The 21,728-nt window shown below is 37.0% G+C and overlaps 2 protein-coding genes across 2 annotated transcripts in view; one reads left to right on the plus strand and one right to left on the minus strand.

The window, feature by feature from the left end:
• LOC129263360 (uromodulin-like) overlaps positions 1-9,380 on the minus strand; it is a 32,645-nt gene extending 23,265 nt beyond the window's left edge. The window contains exons 1-2 of the mRNA XM_064100903.1: positions 9,106-9,380; positions 6,473-6,508 (exon numbers count right to left, since the gene is read on the minus strand). Coding sequence (XP_063956973.1) covers positions 6,473-6,508; positions 9,106-9,172 — 103 coding nt within the window. The 5' untranslated portion in view covers positions 9,173-9,380. The remainder of the gene's footprint in view (positions 1-6,472; positions 6,509-9,105) is intronic.
• LOC129263359 (microfibril-associated glycoprotein 4-like) overlaps positions 9,119-21,728 on the plus strand; it is a 53,947-nt gene continuing 41,337 nt past the window's right edge. The window contains exon 1 of the mRNA XM_064100906.1: positions 9,119-9,425. The gene's annotated coding sequence lies outside the window, so the exon portion shown is untranslated. The remainder of the gene's footprint in view (positions 9,426-21,728) is intronic.

The raw sequence follows: 21,728 nt of genomic DNA on the forward strand, positions 1-21,728 counted from the left end.
TTTCTTGTATTCCAAAAAGTTTTTAAAATATTCCTTTTCAGGTCTGATTGTCAAAACGTATCAGCTAGCGCTGCACGCTCGCATTTTGATTGGCGAGTTATGTATGTCTCAATATTGATTATACAACAAACTACTTAAAATCCCCTTTTCATGACAGTGTATAAAATATTTAGGCTCGCAATTTGCGCTCGCATTAATGGTTAATAATATATTAACTGATGCATCCTAGTTATAATTACAAAAGTGCTTGAAATGTCAAGTTTTCAGGCCATCATATCATCAGATTTCGCGCCCTCATTAGGTATTAATGAATAAGATATTCATTTAATAATTGATCTTTTTTTTTTCATCTTGCGCTTAACAAGAGGAATAGGAAGACAGTCTTCATTTTCATATTATGTCCTAAGGATGTGCCGGTACGTCCTATGTCAAAACTCAAAGTAATAATAATGAAAATATGAGCTCTTAATTAAGTGCGATCCATATCCACCTCACAATTTTCCTACAAAATTAAGTGCTTGAAATATAGAGCTGAAATTGACTCTTTTTTAGATCGGATTATCAAATAGTTTAAGCTCGCGCTCGCTTGATTTTCACGATAAAAGATGTATAGAATGGCTATATTCTATATAGGTCTAAATATGACACACGCGCGCGCATGTTTATTCGATACTCAACTTGTTCTCTATTCAAATCATTATCCAGTTTCAGATCACAATATCAAATTTTCTGCTCGCGCTTTGTGCTCGCATTATTAATGTAGAAAGATCCCCTATTACTCATTCTTTTTATGATATACAAAACATGAATAGAGTGTCCCGTTTTTAGGTCTAAATTTCGAAAAAAAAATCGCTCGCGCTTCACGCTCGCATCAATTGTTCAGTTATAAAGCTATCTTGTTTACGATTATAAAATTTGATAAAAAAATTATATTCATTATGTCGAAATAACAATTTTTTCAGCTCGCGCTTCGCGCTCGCATTATTTGATTGCTGAAATATGTAACGTCTTCATGGCTAAGTGGCAGTCCTTAACAGGTACCTTTTCGATCAGTTCAAAACGCATATGGACATTTTCTGCTCGCGCTTTGCGCTCGCATTATTAATGTAAAGAAGATCCCCAATTACTCATCCTTTTAATGATTCACAAAGTATGAATAGAGTGTCTCGTTCAAGTAGGTCTAAATCTCGAAATTTTCCGCTCGCGCTTCGCGCTCGCATCAATCTTTACTATTATGACAAAAATGTACCTTTGACAAAAATCAAACCTGGTAAAAATAAGAATAAACAACCATGGATCACCCAAGGTATAATTCAATCAATATTCACCCGTAATCGATTATATAAGATATCGCTTAAATCACCAACTCTAGGACATTTAAATAAATACAAGAAATACCGTAATAAATTAACCTCAATAATTCGATTGGCTCGAAGATCGAACTTTTCTAATAAAATTGAAATAAATAAGGATAATAACAAAACATTGTGGCATACAGTAAATGAAATGTTAAATAAAAATACGCGTGATTTTAACAATGTTGAGTTCCTTTTAAACGGGCATAAAACGCAAGACCCTTCAGAAATTGCTAAAGCATTTAATTCTTTTTTTACCAATGTTGGTCCTAATCTTGCATCTAAAATTGCAACTAATGCCAATGATTTTTCTACATATTTAGGTAATCATGCCGAACATTCTTTATTTTTTATCCCTACCAATACTCATGAAATCATAGAAATTGTTCGGTCTTTTAAATCTACTCAATCCAGTGGCCATGACGGTATCAGTGTATGTTTACTTAAAGAAATAATTCATTATTTAGCTTCTCCGCTTTCATATATTTTCAATTTATCTCTCTCAAATGGAATTTTTCCGGATCAACTAAAAATTGAAAAAATAATTCCTATTTACAAAAAAGAAGACCCTTGCCAAATATCTAACTACCGTCCCATTTCATTATTACCCAGTATATCCAAAATACTTGAAAAAATTGTTTACAAACGATTGTACTCTTTTCTGGATACAAATAAATTATTAATCTCAAATCAATATGGCTTTAGGAAAAATCATTCAACTGACTATGCAATTTTACAATTACATGATCAAATAATAGATTCACTTTCTAAAAATGAACACACCGTTGGGGTCTTTATGGATCTATCGAAGGCATTCGATACTATGGATCACCATATTCTTTTGTGTAAATTAAAGACTTACGGAATCAGAGGTATTGTTTTATCATGGTTTAATGATTATTTATCCAACAGACGTCAGTATGTTAATTTTCATTATAAATCATCCCAAGTTTGTACCGTTAAGTGTGGGGTACCACAGGGCTCCATCCTAGGCCCTTTGTTATTTTTAATTTATATGAATGATATAATTAATGCATCACCTCTACTTACCTATGTTCTCTTTGCAGATGACACTAATGTATTTTATTCTCACAAAAACTTAGACATACTTGAAACAATACTTAATCACGAATTAGATAAATTTTCTATGTGGTTTAAATCAAACAAACTCTCCTTAAACATTAACAAAACAAATTTCATATACTTTAAACACCTTAATTCTAAACATACATTTCGTGGTTCCATTCAAATTAATAACATCAGTCTCATTGAAAAACAAGAGACTAAATTTTTAGGGGTAATAATCGATTCTAATTTAACTTGGAACAGCCACATTCATAATGTTAGCACACTAGTTGCCAGAGGTATTGGTATATTATATAAACTCAAATATTGTCTTTCCCAAAGATCACTATTTATGTTGTACAATTCTTTTATTTTATCACATATTTCATATTGCAATATATTGTGGGGTAATAGCAATAAAACAAAAATAGATTCAATTCTGCGCCTTCAAAAAAAGGCACTCCGTATTTGCACCCATTCGCAATATTTAGCTCACTCTGATCCCATTTTTCGGAAACTCAAAACGTTGAAAATAAACGATATCCATACTTTACAATCTGCCATTTTTATGTACAAATTCTCAACCAATGCTATACCTACATCCTTTCAAAACATGTTTACCTACAATAGCGACATTCATTCATATCCTACACGTCACTCATCAGACTTTCATTTGACAAACCCGAAAATAATTTTAGCACAGAAAACAATTAGACACCACGGCCCAGATATATGAAACAACATACCAAATCATATTAAACTCACTGCATCTGTCTTTTCTTTTAAAGCTTCATTGAAAAAATATATTTTATCCAGATATTCATAAATCTCTCACCTGCACTTGCACCCACTAGCACTCACTAGCACACACTTCATTTGTCAATTTCTACTTTTTTCCCCGTTATTTGATGATTCGTGACATTAATTTTTTTTTCTTACAGACACAATTAATTTCTTAGGTTTCCATGTAGCCCTTCCCTTTTTTGGCTGCTATGCTTCAAGCATATATTTGCTTATATAGTTTGCCTCTGCATTTTACTTATTATATATATTTTTTATATATTGTATTTATGTCTTTCTCCAGTCACTACATATAAGATTGTCACTTGGTTATGTACTTTATGCTATATTATGATTATGTCTCAAGCATTGTAAATTTGTTTTGTATATATTCCAATAAATGCAGAAAATCCTGCAAAAAAAAATTGTTTAGTTATATACATATTTTGTTTAAGTTACAAAAAGTGCTTAGAATTTCCATTCTTTTGATAAAAATGTCATAAATTTCATCTCTCGCTTCGCGCTGGCATTATTTGATTTTGTAAATATTTATAACGTCTTCATGGCTAACAGCATGCAGTCTTTAACAGGTACATTTTCCATCAGTTCATTTTCTGCTCGCGCTTCGTGTTCGTAGTAATTATTTAGTTGCATACACATCTTTATCAGGATAACAAACATTGCCCAGAATGTTCAAATTTAAGGAAAAAATACATAAGATTTCCAAAAAATTTGATGAATAACAAGTCCAACAATGACAAACGACACTAGCAGACGACAGTTTATTATGGTCAATTCAATCTTACGATGCAGATATTCAAAGCCTCTAGTCAGAGAGAACCGATAACCTGTTCTCTGCTGAGAGATCACCTGCTATTTTATACATTTCTAACTTTGTTTTTTCCCTCGTTTATACAACACCCGAGGCAACATATGGGTTCAAATCGAAAATCGAAAACTCAATAATTCATGTAAATGTATCGTTAATCATTGATACTGCACGTTTTATTTTACCAAAAAAAGGTACATGTTGGAAACGTTGTTTATGATATTTTTAACCTAAATCAAATCGCTTTCCCCCCTCAGGTGTTTTTTTGTCAATATTCATTTTTTTTTCCGACGGAAAAGTATAAATTTATTTGCTTTTGCCCGCAAACTTTTGTAGTTAAAAAAAGAGTTTTTACATTGCACATTTGTACGCTGAATTAAACCATGGACCTAAACTAGCACACAGGCAGGATTTCCTTTCTTCTTAAAACAACCATAGCAATACTTTGACTAATATAGCCCAATCTCTGCACGATGTATTTGATATCATCAGTTCCAAATATCACGATCCTGTCATGTCGACATCTTTTAAAAAGAGATGAATAAAATAACAAGATCTCAATATAAATTGAGAAATAATGATAAGATTTTGTTGATCTTCTGCATGATTTTTGTTGAAAATGAAATAAACATGACTCGTAACATTAATTTCAAAAAAAAAAATGGGGCAGTAGCTCGATACCTTGTCCCCCCCCCCCCCCCCCCCCCCCCCTTCACCTCGTTGTGCAGTCCTGTCTCTAGTCCCCGACGGACTTGACAAAATCTCCTGCCATTGACACGACATCAAAGATCTCGGTTCTTGTTAATGAATCAACTATTCCAAAGAACTTGATATGGAATCTGTGACTTGGAACCCGTTTTGCAAATAGTTGCGATTGATCCGATCATCAACCACAACTATAGAAGCCAGCAACGTCAACATCTAAATTGCATGTTTGTTCAAAATATTTTGTTTAGATATAATGCTGTTCACTCATACATTATTTACTTTCTTGAAAAGTTAGGGCGATTATCTTTGTTTACAAAGTGTATTGCGCAAATTTCCTGTAGAAAATATTATGACCATAACGGATTTTCATTATATTTGAGCTTGATCGGATAAATCGTAATTCTTTGTAAGACGGGGACCTGATCATCTATTTGACTTTACACTTTTGTTGACATGCTTCATATTTTGGTCGAACTTGCATTGACTCCGCACTATCGTACCGCAATAAAGTGGAACAAGTCAATTTGGAAAGCGTAATAACCAACTTTTGCCCCACCCCGCCCCCCAAACAATCAATCTTAATAATATGTAGATTTATAAATAAATCATGAATAACTAGCTAATTATTGTATCGTACGTAAATAAGGATTCAGACACGTTGATTTTCGGACGTGAATGACGAAGCAAAGGATTGCCCAATACGGCTTACTCCAAGACTACAAGAGATACGAGAATCCCAGAGATGGGCAAGGGCCGAGTGTGAATTTTATTCATGTGGATTGTAGCTCTTTTATGCACCTTTTCCCTTCATATATAGCTTGGCGTGCTATATACGGGAAATATAGAGCGAGGCGCTAGCGCAGCTTACTGTATACTGACTCCTTGGCCCTCCCCAAAGGAAAGGGGGAGGGAGGAAAAAGAAAGAAAGAAGTGGATTGGTGAAAGAAAATCAGGAGAGCCATCATAAAGGGATCAGAATACAACATACCCTAATTTAATATTTTGGTGTTTTTTATCTTTCCTGAATGTTTCAGTCAGTTTCAGATTATTTGGCTCCACTCACAAAGCACAGAGGAGCAATTGGAAATAAAAAGCTAAAACAAAAATATTTAAAACTCTAAACAGACGGCCACCACCATTCTATCTACAGTCAAGCATGAAGAAAGGGAAAGGGCGAAGAGAAAAACGATTACTTTTAGGGCGGGTTCTGCGATATAATGGGTAAGATGGGAATATGCATGTTAGTTGGGTAAAAAGATACCAAATATTTTGTAAATTCTACGTAATGTTGCATTGAAATAGCCCATTATTGGGTTAAAAAAAAACATGCATGTTCCCTTTTTACCCAATATTGGGTAAAATTTTACTCAGTGTTTTAGAGTGTACTGCACTATGTAATCTTACATGCATTTGTGTAAAACTACACAGAATTGGTATTTGGTGTATGTAACCTTAAAAAATATTGGCAAAAAGAAGCTGCTGAAAACTGCTTATCTAATAAAAGAGAGCCAATGGAGTAAATTAGAAAGTCAAAAGGGGCCTAAGCTTTCGATCCTAGCAGAATCTTCGTCGGAGGCAAAGGCAAAATGCCTCCGACGAAGATTCTGCTAGGATCGAAAGCTTAGGCCCCTTTTGACTTTCTTAAAACATACTGTAATAAAACTGTTTCCCCTTTTCTAAAACAGACCTGTTCAGTAAAATTGCATTGTAGAAAATTATTTCATCAAATAATTACCTCCGTCTCCAGACCCTCCAAACATTTCTTCTGCTACTGTATACGTATATAAGAGCGAATTCATAGAATGATAAAGATAAACGGAAATAGCAATGAAATAAAATAAACATATCAGACTGGTCCAATAGACTTGTCCTTTAACCCTTTGCGCGCTGATGTTGTAATCTTGCACATTCTTACAATCAAATTCAACAATCGTAATAAATAGTTTTCTCCCATACCTTCAAATTAGATAAGCTAACAAAATGCAATAGTTCTTGCATCATATATAATATAATAATAATAATTACCAATAGTACAATATGGATATCTTGAAGTAAAGAAAGAAACAATTGTCATTATTATCTCCCCAAGATCAATTCAGCGTGCAAAGAGTTGCAGTTGGCTTTGAATGACTCTATAGACTTGGCATTGCGTATTGTTGATGAGAGTGCATTCTACAAAGTTGGACACAATTCCCAAAAGCTTTTTAATCAATTGAGTATTTGACTCTACGAGCTGTCACCAACCCTGTTCCTGAGGATCTTAGACTTTTAGAGGGTACATATTCCGAGATAGATCGTTAAAATAATGAGGAGCACAACCATTAACAATTTTTCATGTAAGCTACAAAATCATGAACTTCAATCGCTACCACCACGGGCAGCCAGTGAAGTTCTTTAGAACAGGAGTTATGTGCGTATATCAAGAACATGTAGAAGTTTCACTGAGAATTAGGGCGGAGGCATTTTCCACTCTCTGTAGCTTGAGGATCTGAACATTGTTAGCATGATCAACAGTGCATAGTCTAAACGAGAAATACAGTCCGTTATTGTATAGCGCATAACACATTATAAATAACGTCTCTATGCGCTTCCAAAGGACTTGAATATCACTACCCCGGCTGTAGCTCAAGCAGCTAGCTTCAAGCGCTCGGCATTTCAAGGAATAAGTTCCTGCCAGGTACCCATTCACCTCACCTGGGTTGAGTGCAGCACAAGGTGGATACATTTCTTGTTGAAGGAAATCACACCATGGCTGGGATTTGAACCCACGGCCCTCTGTTTCAAAGTCCGGAGACTAATTTACTGGGCCACAATGCTCCATCGATAAATGTGAAGGTGAAGTCACCTTCGCGGACATAGATTTTCGAACACTATTAATATTACGCATTTGGATATACATGTATAGGCCTATATATATTAAAAATTATGAGGGTTGACTGTGAAGGTTCTCAGAAAAGACACCACACTCCATTTACCCACGGGACTTACGCCATTATTTTCGACGTAATATTCAGTGTTTTGTTTGTCTGATTTTATTTTTTCATATCATATCATTTTCAGTCTGACCCCCTTTAAACATAAAAAAAATGTATTATCCTTGAACAATACTACCACGAAAGGATACATATCAGATATATATTTGGGTTATCAACTACACAGTAAAAAAAAATTATGCAACGCTGTTTACTATATGAACCATACAGTAATTGTTTAAACAGCATACAAGTGTTTAAATCTTAAGCAACAAAGTTTAATTTTCAATATCTAATCTTCAATAAATTAAACATGATTGTTTAAACGGTTAAACAAATACTGTAGGGTTCATATTGTAAACAGCGTTGTATAAAATCTTAAACAGCGTTTTTACTGTGTACAAAACCTGTACAACTCGTAGAATTTGGAAAGGGCAGAGTCGTTGGGCCGAAAATCTGAAACCATACCCTAAATAACTTTGGTTACCATGAAATGAGGGGGCTTCTGTAAATGAGGGTGTTTGAGAGCGAGAATTTAAAATGAAAGAACACAGTGTGTGATACAGTGTGGAACACAATGTGTGTTATCCCCTTCACACTGTTAAATATGCGCATTTCAACAGTGTGAATCACATATTCACGTAGTCGACCATGACATGTGAACACGTTGTGAACAGCCACACTGTCGGGGTGTCTTCAGTGTGAAAGTGTCTAGACACTTTTGGATTTGAGCATTTTATTGCTATCACACTGTGTGACACTGAGTTACCTTTGAAACCGGGGGGGGGGGGCACTTCCATTGACGAGCGGATACCATGCGGTCTCGAAAAGCACCCTAAACAAGTATTTTTCCATATTCTGAATATGCACCCCTCACCAAGTATTTGCAAGTGAAACCCTACCCTTAACAAGTATTGGAAATGAAACGATACCCTTGGCAAGTATTCCCTGAATCGAACCCCTAAACAAGTACAGCGATAGTTTAATTGTTACATGTCACGGACGTCGGTTTTACCTTTACCTCCATGTACATCATTGGGTTTACTAGTTTAGTAAAGCCACACCTCGCGCAAACCGGACTCTAAACACGTAGTGTTGACTGTTGGGTAAAACGTACATCCTTTATAAAACATTTTAGTCTGTTTTCTATACCCTCCCAAATTTGACCCTAAACACGTAGCCTTCCTAGCGAAATAGATACCCTTTTTTCATTACATGTATTTAAGTGTTTTGGCACCCTTATTACGTTACGTACATAACGTGCCCTATCTTGAAAAAGACATCCTTTTTACGTGTTTTTTTTTTTGGTCGCGCATGGTATCCACTCATCAATGCAATTGGCCCCCGGGCTTCGAAAGTAGATTAGTGAAACCGTTGACTACCAACAAAAACTTACCAGGTGCATCGGCAGCAACCATGCTAACAGCATAACAGTAAAGAACAAGTCTTAGTGAGGATATCATCTTGGAAGAAAAAGACGGTCCTTCTCATTCGGAGTAGTCAGACAACTGATATGATATGACAAACTCAGAGATGAAATGAACCCATCGTATCGATCGAGAGCTGCAATCTTCTCGGCACCTGGAATACGGAGGTTCATAACTGCAGCTGTTACACCCATCGGAGACCTGGAATGGGTGCGGCCTGTGAAGATGACGTCAGAGGTTTCTCGATGGCTCACATCCAAAATGGTGAAGTGTTGATGCAGATAATCCAGTAAATACCAGTAAACCTACCAACACTTTGGTTTTACATACTGAATTTTAGTCGTCAATCGTATTAATATTTTCGATCAAAATTTTTAATAAATTTGGAACTACATATAATGATTCATCAGCTCTGGGCTAAAATATGACTAAAACGACCAATGCAGTCATGTTTCTGTCATGTTTTGTTTTATTGTTAATTCATGTTTTTTTTTTCATGATTAAGCCCTTCCGAATTACTGGTTTCTATGTTTTTTTAAGACTTCCAAGCTGTTCTTTTACCAGTTTACGGGCATTTTCAATAGATTTACTGTGTTCTTGAATCGGCCCCCGTTCGAGTTGCGAGAACTCCCTCTGGTAAAAAAAAATAGTATGTGATATCGCCTTACAACTGTTTACAAATGCTAATAACAGATTTCCGCACGCTAGTAACTGTCGCCCCCCCCCCCCCACAAAAAAAATGCAATGAAATTTCGAACAAGTAGAAAATTTGTTTGCGACAAGAAAAACTGTTTGCAACAATGAAAAGGAATGAAAAGGATTTTTTGGCAACCTCTTACGAACCTTTTGCAACCTTTTACGAACCCTGGCGAAAGTTCGAATTCGCTATACGTTCGCAAGCATTCACCGCTCAGTGAGACGCCCCTTTTCAATAATGTCGCACTCCAGTACTACGTAAACATTTGAACATATACCTAGGAGGTACGACGTATTTACAATTGAAGGACTAGTTGTTATGCTATTTCTTTTGTCTCTCCTGAACATCTGTTAAAAACTGATATTTGTTGACAGTTACGGCATCAAATATTTCATTATTTCACACCTATCGGCCTACATAAATTCTGAAAACACATTGATTTGTTTTTATGTACTAGGTCTAACCATGAAACACTACACATATCGCATCGGCCAATTATAACTGTAGGATCACTTAATCTTTTCTTTTCACCACTCCCTCATCTTAAAGATAAATACTAGTTGTGGTAACGATTTCAAAATTGGTTCGAAAAGAATCCAATGAAATTACCACCAAAGTGTTTGTATGCATAAAAAAATATGTGCCAAAAAGCGCTGAAAGAAAATGCCTAATTGCTGAGAAATGAGCAAAATAGAAACGGAATTCCATCAAATGGAGGGTATTTTTCGAAGCAATAGTAATACACTGTCCCGCATATTTGTTTCTGTGTAAGTGATCATCAGAATTATTCATTTTGAGCTAAGATTTCAAGATTTTTTTAAAGACCAGTTTGGAATCAAACCGATGCTGTTTTAATACTAATTGGTGTTGTTTAAACACATATCTGGTGTTGGACCAAACGAAACTGGTGTTGTTTAACACGTCTCTGGTGTGGACATATATAGATTCTGGGCTGGTGTTAAAACAATACCAGAGTGTTTGCAGTGCAGGTGCGCACCTCCCAGACACAACCAAATATTATTCACTCCACAGTTTTTGCTTTTTCACAATAGACATTTATTGCAACTAAACGGGGACGGATTCAAGAAAACTGTTAAAGGGGAATAAAACCTTTGGAACAAGTAGGCTTGTGTTGAAACAGAAAAATCAAAAAATAAGATAAAAGAAAGTTTGAGAAAATCGGACAAATAATGAGAAAGTTACGAGCATTTGAATATAATTGCAATGGAGATCCTCCCATTGGCAATGCGACAAGGATGTGTGATGTCACATGTGAACAACTTTCCCTTTGATGGACTATAAAATACCCTCAAAATGTATCTTTTTTGCTTTTTCTTATGGTGATACAAACTCTTTATCCATGATGTATTCTTTAAAAATCTGTATTACATGCCCTCCTATAGAAAGAACACATGATCTACTGATAGATGTGATATTAGAGGCAATTAAGTGAAATATATACTAAAGTAATGGGGAGAGTTGTTCACAAGTGACATCACACATATTTGTCGCATTGCCAATGGTAGGATCTCCATAGCATTAGTGATTACAATAGTAGTTAATGGATAGACCTCATACCAATTTTGGTGACCTTTGACCTTTGACCCATGACCTTTGACCCCAACTTCCGGTCACTGTTGACCCCGTGACCCCACCTTCCGGTCAATCATGACCTTTGACCTTTGGGTACGCGGTAAACAGGAAATTGGATAATGGAGCGCGGGAAGCGATTTTAATTGGATAATGGAGCGCGGGACGCGAATTTAATTGGATAATGGAGCGCGGGACGCGATTTTAATTGGATAATGAAGCGCGGGACGCGATTTTAATTGGATAATGACTCCGCGTGGGGACGCCATCTTAATTGGATAATGACTCCGCGTGGGGACGCCATCTTAATTGGATAATGACTCCGCGTGGGGACGCCATCTTAATTGGATAATGAAACGCGGGACGCGATTTTAATTGGATAATGACTCCGCGTGGGGACGCCACGCTTCAACCCGGAAATGATGGGGGTGAATCTTAAAGAAAGAGTAAAAAGCAGCGCGTGCTATAAAACCCGCCAACTTGGACACCCGGCGCATTCTGGACCTCGGACTAACCAGAACAGCTCTGCCGCAGGAACACCAATTTATCTACATGCCATGTTGATAACCGTGTGGATGTTGTTTGCGCTTTGGAGAGAGCCGTACATAGGTTTTGAATTTTGGAGGAACTGGGAGAAAGTGTGGGAAGCGTATGAAGAGGAAAGGAAGAAAGGTATTTGCCGGTCCAAAGGTGAATCATGAGTCAAACGCAGTGGAGCATCGAGGACGAAGCCATGCTTCGTCTCCTTCTGGAGCGAAGGAGGAGAGCAACGGAGCGGCAAAGGCAGGCCAGAGCAGAGGTGGTGGAGAGGATGCGGGAAGAGAACATCGAGGATGAAGAACGGGACGCGAGGTCTGATATGGACGCGATGGAGGGTCATTCCAACGTGGATGAACATATTTTCCTTGAGATTATATGAAAGCATTGATTAATCCGTAAACATCCGTAAGAATCCGTAAGAATCCGTAAACATCCGTAAGAATCCGTAAAAAATCCGTAAGAATCCGTAAAAAATCCGTAAGAATCCGTAAACATCCGTAAGAATCCGTAAAAAATCCGTAAGAATGAGTAAGAATGAGTAAACATCCGTAAGAATCCGTAAGAATGAGTAAGAATCCGTAAGAATGAGTAAACATCCGTAAGAATGAGTAAGAATCCGTAAGAATCCGTAAACATCCGTAAGAATCCGTAAACATCCGTAAGAATCCGTAAAAAATCCGTAAGAATGAGTAAGAATGAGTAAACATCCGTAAGAATCCGTAAGAATGAGTAAGAATCCGTAAGAATGCGTAAAAATCCGTAAGAATCAAAGTACCTTCGCGCGCGTTTCATGATTACGTATAATTACAAGTTTGAACGTTAATTTTCTTCATTTCCCAACAAATAATCATCGAGTCAGCATGAATATATTGGATATGTCCAACCGTTACGCTTGTTCACGATGCGATAAAACTTTTAGTAGGAAATATAACATGCTGACTCGATGATTATTTGTTGGGAAATGAAGAAAATTAACGTTCAAACTTGTAATTATACGTAATCATGAAACGCGCGCGAAGGTACTTTGATTCTTACGGATTTTTACGCATTCTTACGGATTCTTACTCATTCTTACGGATTCTTACGACGGATTTTTTACGGATTCTTACGGATGTTTACGGATTCTTACGGATTTTTTACGGATTCTTACGGATTTTTTACGGATTCTTACGGATGTTTACGGATTCTTACGGATTCTTACGGATGTTTACGGATTAATCAATGCTTTCATATAATCTCAAGGAAAATATGTTCATCCACGTTGGAATGACCCTCCATCGCGTCCATATCAGACCTCGCGTCCCGTTCTTCATCCTCGATGTTCTCTTCCCGCATCCTCTCCACCACCTCTGCTCTGGCCTGCCTTTGCCGCTCCGTTGCTCTCCTCCTTCGCTCCAGAAGGAGACGAAGCATGGCTTCGTCCTCGATGCTCCACTGCGTTTGACTCATGATTCACCTTTGGACCGGCAAATACCTTTCTTCCTTTCCTCTTCATACGCTTCCCACACTTTCTCCCAGTTCCTCCAAAATTCAAAACCTATGTACGGCTCTCTCCAAAGCGCAAACAACATCCACACGGTTATCAACATGGCATGTAGATAAATTGGTGTTCCTGCGGCAGAGCTGTTCTGGTTAGTCCGAGGTCCAGAATGCGCCGGGTGTCCAAGTTGGCGGGTTTTATAGCACGCGCTGCTTTTTACTCTTTCTTTAAGATTCACCCCCATCATTTCCGGGTTGAAGCGTGGCGTCCCCACGCGGAGTCATTATCCAATTAAAATCGCGTCCCGCGTTTCATTATCCAATTAAGATGGCGTCCCCACGCGGAGTCATTATCCAATTAAGATGGCGTCCCCACGCGGAGTCATTATCCAATTAAGATGGCGTCCCCACGCGGAGTCATTATCCAATTAAAATCGCGTCCCGCGCTTCATTATCCAATTAAAATCGCGTCCCGCGCTCCATTATCCAATTAAAATCGCGTCCCGCGCTCCATTATCCAATTAAAATCGCTTCCCGCGCTCCATTATCCAATTTCCTGTTTACCGCGTACCCAAAGGTCAAAGGTCATGATTGACCGGAAGGTGGGGTCACGGGGTCAACAGTGACCGGAAGTTGGGGTCAAAGGTCATGGGTCAAAGGTCAAAGGTCACCAAAATTGGTATGAGGTCTATCCATTAACTACTTACAATATTCAAATGCTCATAACTTTCTCATTATTTGTCCGATTTTTCTCAAACTTTTGTTGATCTGTTTCTTCGATTTTTCTGTTTTCATACAAGCTATCTTGTGCCAAAGGTTTCATTCTCCTTTCATATATCACAAATGCCCTTCAAGCGACAATGAACAACTGGAAGGCCTTTGTCGAAAATTGCTGAACCAGAATGACAGTTCCTTACTATGTTTAGGAGCGGACGAAAAATTGCAAATACGTTTTTTGTCTACGGCGGTGGAGGACGAAACTTTGCATTTGCAATACTTTAACATCCCAGTTGCAGATGCAAAAAACACTCTCTATTGTGGAAAGAAAAAAGGAGTTGGAGTAAATAATATTTGATTGTGTCTGGGTCGGTGTGCGCGAGAGTGTGTTTGGGTGGGTTTGGTAAACGTTTGTGTCTTCTGAGCCGACTTAACCATCTACATGTCCACATATTTATCTTGATAGATTTAAACTTTAACATCTGTGTAAGTCTGACAAATACTAATGAATATTAAACACATGGCAAGGAAAACACCAAAATACAACTGTTACGTTTGTAGCATAAATATATGAAATAAACAAGTTACGTACGATTTGGGAGATGTGTGTTTAAAATCAAATAATAATCAGTCAATACTAAACAAGGCAAATACAGTTTTGAAAAAAATGTATTATCAATGTTTTTTTCCGATATCAGTTTGTTGGAATGTAACAACTATGTTATGTGTAGATTTTAATAACTTGTACGATGGGTTTATTCACATGAAAGAAACAAAGTGAATAGCTATTAAGAATAAAAGACAGTAGTCGCAGCAAACAATTATTTCATGAGAAAGTCTTTTAAATCAAGGTTAATTGTCAAAATATTATCATACACCTATATCTGGTACATTGATATAAACTCATCTTTGTAAAATCAAGAGCATAGGCTTTATTTTTAAATAAAGATAAAAGTCAAATGTGACCTCTGCTAACCTCGTTTTTAGAGGTCAATGACCTTAAGGTCAACGACCTTAAAATATCCGAAAATATATGTTTTTCATCATTAGTTCATAATAAATATGGTTATAATGAAAAAAATGATTTTTTGACCTTTGACCCGGGACAGCTGGAAAAGGTAAATGACCTTAACATTTTAGAATATTGACACTTAGCATCTCTGATTTATGATAAACAGGCTTCTAGTTTAAAAATTTCAATAAAAGTAATTAGAGCACGATGCATTTCCATGAAGTCTCGAAAATCACATACTAAAAGTCCATTTTTGACCTTTGACCCGGGACAGCTGGAAAAGGTAAATGACCTTAACATTTTAGAATATTGACACTTAGCATCTCTGATTTATGATAAACAGGCTTCTAGTTTAAAAATTTCAATAAAAGTAATTAGAGCACGATGCATTTCCATGAAGTCTCGAAAATCACATACTAAAAGTCCAGAAAAATCCATGTAGTGAAAAAACGTCTAATTTGCATAAATCCAAAATGGCGGCCATCATGAGAACGTTTCATCTGTTCATAATTATTAATAGTGGTACAAACCCTGGTTTGATCATAGCACTTTTGAAATAAAGATTGAAGCATTAAACTTTCATCAGTGTTATATCTTACAATATGCTTCATTTTGAAATTAGGATGCAAGTCAGATTTGTCCTCTGCTGATCTCTCGAAGTCAAAGACCTTAAGGTCAATGACCTCAAAATATCATAAAATTTATGTTTTGCACCAATAGCTCATGATAAAAATGGTAATAATGAAAACAAAATTATTCAAATTTGACTTTCAAGGTATCCTGATATTTTAGAAAGAATTTGGTGGGTTATAAGCTTTGACCTTTGAACCCTGGAGAACTAGAAAGGGCCAATGACCATAACATCTTGGGATATTGACACTAAGCATCACTATTTTATGATAAACAGACCTCTAGTGTAAAAATTGCAATACTATTCATTTCAACACAGTGCATCTCCACGAAGTTTCCAAAATGACATACCAAATTGAAGTCCAGAAAAATCCAAGTGGTGGAAATGCGTCTAATTTGCATCCAAAGCGATCCAAAATGATTAATCGTTGTAGTACAAACACTGGTCTGATCATTACCCGGATAACACTAAAAATATGATTAAAGCACTAAACTTTCATCAGTGTTATATTTCGTCATAGGTTTAATTCTAAAATTTGGGTGTAATTCAGATTTGGCCTGTGCTGAACTCTAAAGGCATTGACCTAAAGGATTATTGACGTCGAAATATCATAAAAATTCATGTTTTGCATCATAATAGTTCGTTATAAACATTGTTAGCATGGTTAGGTTGTAAGAATAGTTATTTTAACTTGCAGGGTCCCTTGATAGATGAGAAAATTTGCGAGTATTAAAAGTTGTGACCTTTGACCCTGAAACTGTCAATGGTCACTGTATTTAGAGTATCAAACTTAATTAGTTTACTATCTAGCTTCTGCTGAAAGAACAACCCAGTATAAGCCACACCAAAGTGAATATCTTCAATGGGACCAGTCCAAGGGAGACTTCACCTGGATATTCATATTGAAGGAACAAAGAAGGGAGAAGCAGCACGCTTCGGTGACATCCCACTGATTAAAGTCATTTTGATCGTATTGCTTAAGAATGGCTTGTCAGCCCGTTTAACAATGTGCTACACATTTCATCTTCCAGTAATTTTTGAGGAAGGCTAAAGTACTTTATTTAGATTTAGATTTATTTATTTCCGTTCAACAAAATTTATAAAATATAATCAAAGTAACAATACATATTCAATATGATACAGTCAGATCAATTACATTTCGTAACAAATATCAAATATAAATTAAACAAAGCTACAGTGTATTACAATGTTATCTATGAAAATAATGTCGAAATGAACGGAGGGACTTGCCAAGAAAAGCAAAGCTTGTATAGAAGTAATTTCTCAAACCTGAGAAAGATCCAAATGTGCCTATACAAGCTACAGGCCAATCGCCCTATTCTGAAATCTCTACAAGCTACTTGAGCATCTCATCCTGAAAAGAAGATGTTCCCATTATATAGAACAACATATCCTATTCCTAACCAGGCTGGTTTTTAACTTGGGAAATAATAAACAGGCTAGGTTCAAAACCAGACCCAGTTAACTGAATGAGGACTTCCGACTTAATAAGGTAGCTAACGGGTGTAGAATTTTTGTTTTTAATTAACAGCTGCATCTGATACTGTGGTCTACTCTTATATCTATACAAAACATTGATGACATTTATCTGACCAAACTCATCAAACTTCGACTAGAAAACAGACATCTCTTATGGAGCTCAACAGGAAGACCAGCAGGTAAAGACAAATACTCCAACTCTCACGCTTTTCGCGGGAGATCACCCGACCAAAGCCCATTTTCCCAAAAATCTCCCGTTCTCCCGCTTGAGATTTAATATCTCCTGCCCAGGCTCTGTTTCTCCCGCTTAAGATGTATTTTCTTCCCCTTAAAATGATATTTCTCCCGCCCAAACACCCTTTTAAAAACGGCATTTGAATTTTCATATCCAAGCAGATTTCAAGGTAACTAGAGCGTCAGAGCTGTGCGCTATCTCGTTAATTTAGCGGGCGCGAGCTATCTAGATAGCATTATCCCTCCTATAGTCCCTTCTACGTTGCGTATACAAAAAAAATGATAACATGACATGACATGAATAATTGATGACTATATATCATTAGAATGTAAAAAGTGAGGAAATTCCTCAGTCATTTTGGTTTCTAGGAATACCATGTGAAATATTTACACTTTAAGCAATCTTACTCCAGAGATCATCATCAAGGGCCCGTTTCATAAACATTGATCAAGGACTACTGCTGTAACTTTGCCATTATCATGATTATGGCATCTACCATAGAAACCTTGATTATAATTGGCTGCAGAGCCCTTTTATCATGGAAGTTGCCATTGTGGCAAAGTTATGTGTAAGTCCTTAAAAAAACAGGCCCCAGATGAGACCAGATGGATATGGAAATGTCAATTTGAGGTGAGGTAGTATTTATTACGTCTTTACTGGGTGATACAAATAAAGATATCGCAAAAATGTACGGTTTTGTAGATGCTTCATATTGATTGAATTGATTGACAATCACATTTATTTCCTTCAAACAGATACAAAATGATATTTGACATAGTAACGAATACAGTATATATTTCGACACAATTTTGAAGGAGGCGAAAACCCGGAAAGCAGAGCTTGAGTTGGGGTCGCCAGATACAAATAAATAACAAGTTAGGTACTGTAATGACATCATATGTAATTGCATATCATATGCATACATGAATAATGATATATGAAAATAATTTTTATAAAACCAAAATTTAAGATTTGATTCATTGAATTGTTATTCACTTAGAGCCATCATATATTGAAAATTAGCCTGAGATAGCACGGAAGAGCATCTAGGACCTTACAGTTTTCAGGGCCCTTAAGTGAGCCTATACATCCCGGCCGCAAGGGACTTCGCGCAATTCAAGTTGGAGTCTCCAGTTTGCTTGGGGATCCAGGCGGGAGTATCTCCAGATCAGAAGGTGCTTGGGGTTGGAGTCTCGGTAAAGAATTCAAAAGAATTGGCTCTCTCGGGGTAGTGTTCTTGCTCGAGTCCAGTGTTCGTCAAACCCAAAGACCAAGGTTAGCTTGTTTCATCCCCACAATCCTCATGCTTGAATGAAACTCAAAACAACAACAATCTATGGTTGGAATTCCCTTCTAGCACTGCGACCATGCCAGTATCTTGGTGTCACATTTGATCAGTCACATTAAGAGTGAAGGGGGAAAGTGAGGATCCATAATAACCTTCTCCGGAACTCACAAACTAGGGCCATAAAATGTGAAGAGTCTTTATGCCGTGTCAAGTATTGCCAATCTGATATACGCAGATCAGTAGCTATACCACAGAGCTCTCAGCAAAGCGAAAATAGCAAGTTATACATGGAAGAGAGGAGGGCGCTCGTCATTATCAAGATATAGACACGTCTTCCCTGGAATTGGAGAATTTTATAGTTATTTTTTTGACTTTTGCAGACTGGTATAAGTCAAATTTTAAGACCGAAAATTTGAGAACATTAGAACAATAGCTTCGAATAGGACTAGTTAAAGGCAAATTGATAAAGAGGTGGAAAGAATATCATGTATGAAAGTGACGATTCAACCCGGCCTGTTGAGTATGGTGCTACGTCGGATGCCACGTATGCAGACGCAACCAAAACAATGGCACGTGATACGGATCGTACGGGCGTGGAGAACGGGGTCAAGCCTGTCTTCCTAAAGAACAGAGACGTGCCCGAAGGAAAGCCACTTCAGCATGAAGAAATATATATAGCCATACACAGACATCTTGGCTCAACAAAAAACCTGAAAGGGTTGCAGAAAATAGGAGGACTCTGGAGGATCTACTTTGTAGATAGAGTCGATAGGATTGCTCTGATATCTACAGGACTCAACGTAAGAGGAGTGTCTGCCCCCATCTACGACACAAACCCCTTCCAGAATCGCCATGACCCTACTACATCTTTGAAAGTCATCGTGAAGGATATCCCTTTGTCTGTGAAAGACGAAGTAATTGCTAACGAAATCGAAAAAAAAGAAATGCAAAGTGCTAAGTAGAGTGCAAAGGATGAAATTAAGAGTAAATGGTCTTCTGACCGACTGCTACACAGGTGATCGAATGCTGTTCATCGCACCCTCCACAACGCCTCTGTCGCGAGCCATGAATATGGGTGGATTCAAAGCACGTATTTACCATGAAGGGCAGGACAAACCCCCACCCTGTGTTCTAGGTGTCTATCACAGGGGCATCATGCTTCAAGATGTGTCAACGATGTTGTTTGCAGAAAGTGTTCCCAGCCTGGTCACAAGGCTATGGATTGTGCCCATTACCCGAACAACGAATATACGGTTGCCCCTACTTCGAAACCATCGGGTCCTGTACAAAAGAAGATAGATACGCCTTCAGTGAGAAATTCCAATGGAAATGAGCTAGAACGCGAGATTGAGATGAATCAGCGTGATCGTAAGGTACAGAGCAACAAAGCATCAAGTAGCAACGAGATACCTCGAGCCCAAGCAAATATCACTGTTACGTTTGCTGGTCCGGACAAGCTCTTACTATGACCTGTCCTGGACAAACTCCTACGTAAACCTCCTGAATCCTGTTCTCTATTCAGACAATCATGAACTAGAAAACAAGCCACGCTGTGTCAAATCGTTTAAAACACAGTTTATTTACAAAATGTACACATGACGATTCAGATTCACAAGTCCGTTGTTCACATAGCGATATATCATTTTTCTAATCTTCTCTCCAGACCCAAAACGCCTATTATTATCTCGTCACACTCCCTTCCTTAAAAACATGCTTATAATTTTTCAAAGAAATTGCAATAAGTATGTTCGCAACTCAAACTTTGCTTCTTAATATAAACGAACATTATCACAATGAATATAGCGCTTAACCAAACACAGTTAATGCATTAAAACATATTGAAATGCCTTTTTTTCAATTTCACGCTCTTTGTGCAGCAATTTTGCATACTTTGGCAAAAGATAAGCATAATATAAAACATAGTGTAATGAAATGAGTAAAACAGACATGTATTGATAGCGCATGCATGTAGTAAAACTTATTCATCAAAAGGTACACGCATGTTCTGAAATACATGTATGTTCATAATAAACATAGTCATAAGAAATTTCACATGAATAATCAACATAAAAATACATGATATTACTTCCAAGTGTGATGAGAAAAGCAATATAAAAAGCATTTCTTCACTGAGTCCAAAAGTCAATAATATGAGAAATCATTCAAGAAGTAAGTTCAAACTTCTGATTTCCAATATCTTCTTCCAATTATAGTTTCAGTTCAACGAAGTTCAACATCATCGCTTCAGTTAGGGTTCATTGAATGTTCATGAAGATTCACAGTAGGTTCAGATTACTTGATCCAAGATATAATGTAAACATGAGCACAGTTGGCATCCATAAATCCAGGAAAAAAAACAAGTTCAGTTCACTTTCAAATCAAACATGGTAAAGAGTCCATTCCGGAGTATCCATTAAGTTGAGATGACAAGTAATCATTTAGGTATAAATTCACATGATGATATAAATTTCAAGTTCAACAGTTCACAGAAAGTGCAGTTTCCAAATTTCCCCTTGATTATACACAATATCAAACATTCACAGTTCAAATGTCACGATGAATTAACACGCTGTCAAACGTTCACTGCTCAAACGTCACGATGACATAACACGATGTCAAACGTTCACTGTTTATCACATTGATGATATCAAACTTTCATTGTCCGAATTTCGCATTGATACACACGACGTTAAACTTCCATTGTCCAGACTTCAAAGTTCACACGAATTCGAAGTTATCAAATTGTTCAAAGTTAAGGATTCAGTTTACACTCGCGACAATGTGTCTGCAATAATGTTGTCTTTTCCCGGTAGATGTCTAATGTTCAAGTTGTACTCTTGGAGCAGTAGACTCCACCTTGTAAGTCTTTGATTTTTGTTTTTCATCTTACTTAGAAACGTCAA

Source organism: Lytechinus pictus, chromosome 6 (assembly GCF_037042905.1).
Source record: "Lytechinus pictus isolate F3 Inbred chromosome 6, Lp3.0, whole genome shotgun sequence".
Classification (NCBI taxonomy): domain Eukaryota; kingdom Metazoa; phylum Echinodermata; class Echinoidea; order Temnopleuroida; family Toxopneustidae; genus Lytechinus; species Lytechinus pictus.